At 50.5% G+C, this 5,753-nt stretch overlaps 1 protein-coding gene across 1 annotated transcript; it reads left to right on the top strand.

The window, feature by feature from the left end:
• The first annotated feature begins 62 nt into the window (after positions 1-62).
• On the top strand, positions 63-5,501 carry ZGPAT (zinc finger, CCCH-type with G patch domain). The gene is given in 7 exon segments (XM_009873156.1): positions 63-703; positions 1,448-1,581; positions 2,336-2,494; positions 3,573-3,704; positions 4,487-4,904; positions 5,370-5,407; positions 5,410-5,501. Coding segments are annotated over 7 exon segments (1,614 nt in total).
• The last annotated feature ends 252 nt before the right edge of the window (positions 5,502-5,753 follow it).

Below are 5,753 nucleotides of genomic sequence, written 5' to 3'. Positions count from 1 at the left end.
CTTCAGATATGTTCTGAGTTCCCGGAAAGGATACAGCGAAACGCACCCTTGTTCCGCCGATAATGGATGAGGAGAGTCTGGAAGCGTCCATTCAGGCCTACAACGCCCAGCTGCAGCAGGTGGAGCTGGCTTTGGGGGCAGGCCTGGACCCCTCGCAGCACTCGGACTTGGTTCAGCTGCAGGAAGATTTAAAGCAGCTGATAGAACTGACTGAATCCAGCCTGGTGTCCGTGAAAAAGAGCAAACTTCTGGCCACTTTAGATACGAATGCGACCTCCTCTTCCTCCCCAGTAGGCCTCTTGGAGCAGGACACCAACCCAGACAGTTCTTCCCAGGATGAGGAGTACGCAGCTTTTAAGGAAGCCATCGCCGAGCTTGGAACCCATGAGGAGCCTTCAGCTAAGACCGATGAGCTATCAAAGAGAAGTCCAGAAACTGATGAGAAAAAGTACAGTGAGGCAGAGGAAGCATCTGACAGAGAGGAGGAGGAGGAGGAGGAGGAATTGAGTGGGATGAAGGTTAAAGCCCCCTACTACAGTTCTTGGGGGACTCTGGAGTACCACAATGCCATGATCGTGGGGACAGAGGACTTGGAGGATGGCAGTGCAGGCGTCAGAGTGCTGTATCTCTACCCGACTCACAAGTCTCTGAAGCCGTGCCCGTTCTTCTTGGATGACAAGTGCAGATTTAAAGAGAACTGTCGGTAAAAAAGAGAAAGGCGAGGGAGGGGGGCGTACGTCCTTCCCGTAGCTAGCGGCCTTGTCCTTCAGAGGGATTAACCTCCTCCGAACCTACTGTGTTTGGCTTTTTTACCCAATGAAATTTTACCTTTGTGTTTTTAGAATATGGTGAGCCATGGCATCAGTTGGGCTGTTTTCTTTAGCCCGTGCAGAGATGAAATGGAAAATCCTGTGGGGAAAACTCGAGATTTTTACATAGTCACTCGAGTGGCTAAATTAGGAACCGATTGTTTTAAAATAAAACGCTAGAGCTTGTCTGTCGATAGTGCATCTGTGCCAGTGGCAGGGAGAGGTTGTAGAGTCTCCATCTCTGGAGATCTTCAGAGCTTGACTAGAGAAGGCCTTGAGCAACCTGATCACTCTTTGAAGTTGGTTGTGCTTTGAGCAGGAGGTTGGCCTGGAGACCTGCATGTCTGTGAGGTCCTGTGTGTCTCAAAGGACCTGTGAATTTTTTTTCTGGATGTGTCAGTAGTGAGGAGAGCTTAATTCTCTGGGGTAGGATGCATTCTTTTGTTGTGTGACATAAATAGCTTGTTTGAGATGAAAAACCTGTGTCATTGAAACAACACATGATAAAACTTCTGTAATTACTGGTTAAGATTCATCCCCGCTGACACCTTGTTTGCATTCCCTTTAAGGAGGGAAAAGGAGTTTTTATTTAAAGCCCGCTCAAACGAGGTAGAGCTCATTCCTCTTTCCCCTCACAGGTTTTCGCACGGCCAGGTGGTCTCCATGGAGGAGCTTCAGCCGTTTCAGGAGCCCAACCTGAGCACGCTGGAGGTGGGCTCGGCCTGCCTGGCCAAACACAGCGATGGGATATGGTACACGGCAAAAATAACGGGTGAGTCGCCTTTCGAGTGTGCTTTGCCAGGATTCAGTGTGGGAGATGAAGGCTGAGTGGTTATAGCTTGACTTGGTTCATGATAGAAAAAAAACGTGAACTGTGGAGTTGGAATCCTGAACAGAAAAATCTTGATATGTCTGAGAAAACAGTTGGAACAGTTTTGGGCTTGGGAAGGGAATGGGCTCGGAAACAGGAGAGTGTTAGACCAAAAAGAGATTTGAATGGAAAGGAAGCGGCCAAGCGGTGATTAACTGCGCCCAAAAGGAAGAGGCAGGTATTGCAGGAATTTGTGGGCATGTTAGTTTGGAATTGCAATAATCTGCTCTTATTTAAACAAAAGCTGGGGGAGCTGTCCCTGCCCGTGAGCTGCTGACACAGGCTTCCCGGGCCCTGTGAAGGACAAGGGTTTATCCTCTCTGTCTGTCTTTGTCTGTTATTTGGGTAGTGGGGAGCAAGTCTAACTTCAGCTCCATTTCTCAGCAGCTGGTCTGTCTTCAGCTTTAGAAACTAAGTATCAACCCAGGCTTTGTGGAAATAGCTTTTTGTTGCAGTGAGTGCTTCTCCCTCCCTGCCAGACATCTAAAGCACAAAGAAAAAACAGATTTTTTTATATTTTTTTTTTAAACACGTGGTCCTTGGGCCTTTCCCCTCTCCCTTGTCATTCTACTGGGCCCAGCTCTGTTTCAGAAAACTCTGCCAGCTGTGTGTTGGTGACTTAGTGGATCTCTGCTCCTTGCTTTTCCTCCTGCAGACATCGACAGTGGCTACTACACGGTGAAGTTTGATTCCTTGCTGCTTAAGGAAGCCGTCGTGGAAGCAGATAGTGTCATTCCCCCGCTGCGAAGTGAAGACGCTGCCGAATCTGCCGAGTCTGATGAGGACAGCGTTGATGATTCCGGTTACGCTAAAGGTAAGAGAGTGGGGATGGCGTCAGCAGAGGTGAGTTCTGATCTAGGTCTGCCTTTCTCTGGGACCTGCTGAGTTACGCTTTTGGAGCATTCAGGGTAAGTGTCTCGCCTCTGATGAAGGAGTAGCTTATCTCTTCATGTGTTGCTGAAAGCTAGAGAACAGTCGTTAGCTATTACGCTGCAATTGCAAACTAAAAATCTTTGTTTTATGCAAATTACTGGGCAAATGAAGGTTGGGGGTTTCCATGGGGACTTCTGACACATGAAAGAAGAAGACGTGGTATTTTAGAGCCGAGTTCCAAGCTCTGTGTCTGGTTTTTTTTGTGTGTGGCTGGCTGAGTTGAGCTAATAAGTGAATTGAGAGACCCCCTCACCTCTGGGAGCTCCATGTAGCCCCGTGACACAAGAGTACGAGACCCCAGTAACTGTGTTTGGGCCTTGATGTGCCTCGATGAGGTCACAGGAACAGCTGTGCCCTGGTTTAGTAGTGAAAGCTGGAACAGAGAGAGCTCAAGTGACTACTTTGAGATTGCACGGACAGCGCTGTCCCTGTGCCAGTGCCACGCGTACGCCACAGGGACAAAGTTGTGTCCTAGAGCTCTTTACATTTAGAGATTATTGGATCCTAATAACATAAAATTAGCGTTGTGGCCTGGAGGAACCTCGTGAAGGAGACACGAGCTGGAGGCACAAAGTGTTACCTGCTGCTGTGCCAGGTTTGGTTGTGATGGTATGTGTCAGTCTGGGGCACCTTCCCAGAAGGAAGAGAATCATAAAAACTTCTGCATGATCCTGCCTGGAACTGAGGTGGCGTGTGTATTAAATCGAGTGAGATCTCTCATTCAGGTGATTATTATGGGCTGTTCATAAGAGGTGACAGCTCAGTAGGATCTAAATAAGGATGAAAGCGTGGATGGATGACCTCTGGAGGTCCCTTCCAACTCTGACCATTCTGTGGGTGCAAGCAGTATAGTGGATGGCTTCGTGATGGGGTTTCATGCTCCGTGGGTGCCTCAGGTGACACTTTTGTGTAGCTGCTTTGTTTCTGTGTGTCACTGATTCTTCCTTTCTATGCCACAGTGATAGATTCCAGAGTTCCGGAGAATGGGGAATGGACTCCTGCGTGCAGTTCCTCTTTCGGTGGCTGGGAAGCCCACACTCGTGGTATTGGCTCCAAACTGCTTGTTCAGATGGGATACGAGTTTGGGAAAGGTAAGGGGAGAAGGCACAGCCCTCGTGCTGAGAGCTCAGCTGCCTCATGGGTCCTGAAGCTAGTTAAGAAGAAGATTTTGGGTAAAGCTACAAAACTTCTCAGTGCTGAAGGACCTGTTGGATAAGGCTCAAGCCACGGGGTGAATCCCAGCTTTGTTAGAAGGCGAGAAGGGATAACTTGTTTAATTGAAGTACAGGTGTATGTGTGCACCAGCCCCGGTGTGGTAATCGCAGAAATCGGAGGCATTTGGGACCATGGTCAAGTTTGTGATTAAAGCCGTGAGAACTATTGTATGAGATGTTCAAAGGCTTTAGGTAGAAGGGAACTGATCTAGGAAGCTTCTGATGTGTGTGTTAAAGCATCTCCTGGCTCTAGACGCAGACTTCAAAGCCTTTTTTGCTTCTCACTACACAAATTGCGCTGAGCCTTGGGGGTTTGGGAGGGCAGCCTGCTGCTCGCATTTCTCTCTGGTTCTCCCAGAGGAACCAAACCAGTTTTAAGAAGAACCTGGCCTGAGAAGCTGAGAGTGTAAGGCTGAACCTAGTTTCGCAGAAACCGGCCTGACAGATGGCCTCGAGCTTTTTGTTGCAGATCTTTGCCGTAGAAGTCTCCTGGTGCAGTGTCTGCACCTGCTGTGCTGCGGCCTTTGCTGTTCCCCTTGGCTCAAGGCAGCAGTTGGGGCTTTTTGTACCTCAAAAGCCCGTCAGCGGGAGCTTGTGGTGTGAGATGACTCGCAAGGGAATGTCCTCGCTCGAAGTAATCACTTGGTGTCTCTCCTCAGGGTTAGGGAAGAATTCTCAAGGCCGAGTGGAGCCGGTGCAGGCCGTGGTGCTTCCCCGAGGGAAATCCCTCGACGAGTGTGCTGAGGTGCTTCAGAAGAGGAAGCAGGGGAAGCTGGACCCAGGCAAATCGAGGAAAGGCCGAGCAAAGGGAAACAACTCTGGACAATCCTCTGCAGGCAGCCGTAAGCCTCCCCGCAACGTGTTTGACTTTTTGAATGAGAAACTGCGAGGGAAGAGCTCTGGGGAGAAGGCTGGAGGGATGGCGCTGCCCGAGAGGAACAGCAAAGAGATCTACCGTGCCAGCAAGAGCACCAGGAAGGCCCTGAGCGTCCGCCTCTTCCAGACAATGGAGAAGATTGAACAAACACAGAAGGATATTATAGGAATCCAGCAGGCCCTGGAACGCAACATTGGACGGTAGGAAAACGTTCTCTCTGGGGCTGCAGGATGAACTGAGAATTCTTGGCGCTTCTAGGAAGGGGTGGGCTTGAAATGAGGTATAGGGGGAACAAAGTGAAACAGATCTGGGATCTGGGTGAGACCTAAGGGGAGGTGGAGGAGACGGACTTCAGTGCGCGCTTCACACCGGCTTGGCCTGCTGTGTCTGGGGTCCTTTGCCTGGAATTCTGGCTGTGACAAATAGAGGAGCTCTCTGAGGGAAGGTACCAGAGGCCTTTCCTTCTCATGCCCATCTCCAGCGCGTTGCCATCGAGCAGCACGGGAGGACGTTTCCTAGCCCAGATAATGCTGGGCAGCAGGTTGTTCTTGGCGTTCAGTTTGCGCTAAACCTGCAGGGAAGGACAAACCCTCCTGGGGTGACGACCAAGCCTTTGATCTTATCGCACAGGGTGGCATCGCTGTAATGGTTTTTTTTGCTTTCAGGCACAGCGTTGCTGCGGCTCAGCTGGAGAAGAAGCTGGCTTGGAACAGCTGGGGCGGTTGCGTACCGAGAAAGCCAGTCTGCAGCGGGAGCAGAAGAAGGCAGACACGCATAAGAAGATGACTGAGTTCTAGTCTCCAAGGAAGGTGGTTTGACTGCAGCAACTTGTCCTTCTGGCCAGCCTCGGGGTTAGCGGCCTCAGAGCCTGGGCGAGCCGTCCTGCTCCTCCGGGATTCAGGCTGCCCAGCCTGAAAACTGGGCTGAAAAGCAGCAGCAGTTTCCAAAACTAGATGTTTCTGAGCTCTGCAGGGAGGGGGAGCAGTACACATCCGTCCAGCCCTGAAAGCGTTCCGTGAGCCTGAGCCTCGTGTAAGGACTGGCTACAA

This window comes from Apaloderma vittatum, unplaced genomic scaffold (genome assembly GCF_000703405.1).
Source record: "Apaloderma vittatum isolate BGI_N311 unplaced genomic scaffold, ASM70340v1 scaffold28167, whole genome shotgun sequence".
Classification (NCBI taxonomy): Eukaryota; Metazoa; Chordata; class Aves; order Trogoniformes; family Trogonidae; genus Apaloderma; species Apaloderma vittatum.
This window is presented reverse-complemented; position numbering and strand designations above follow the sequence as displayed.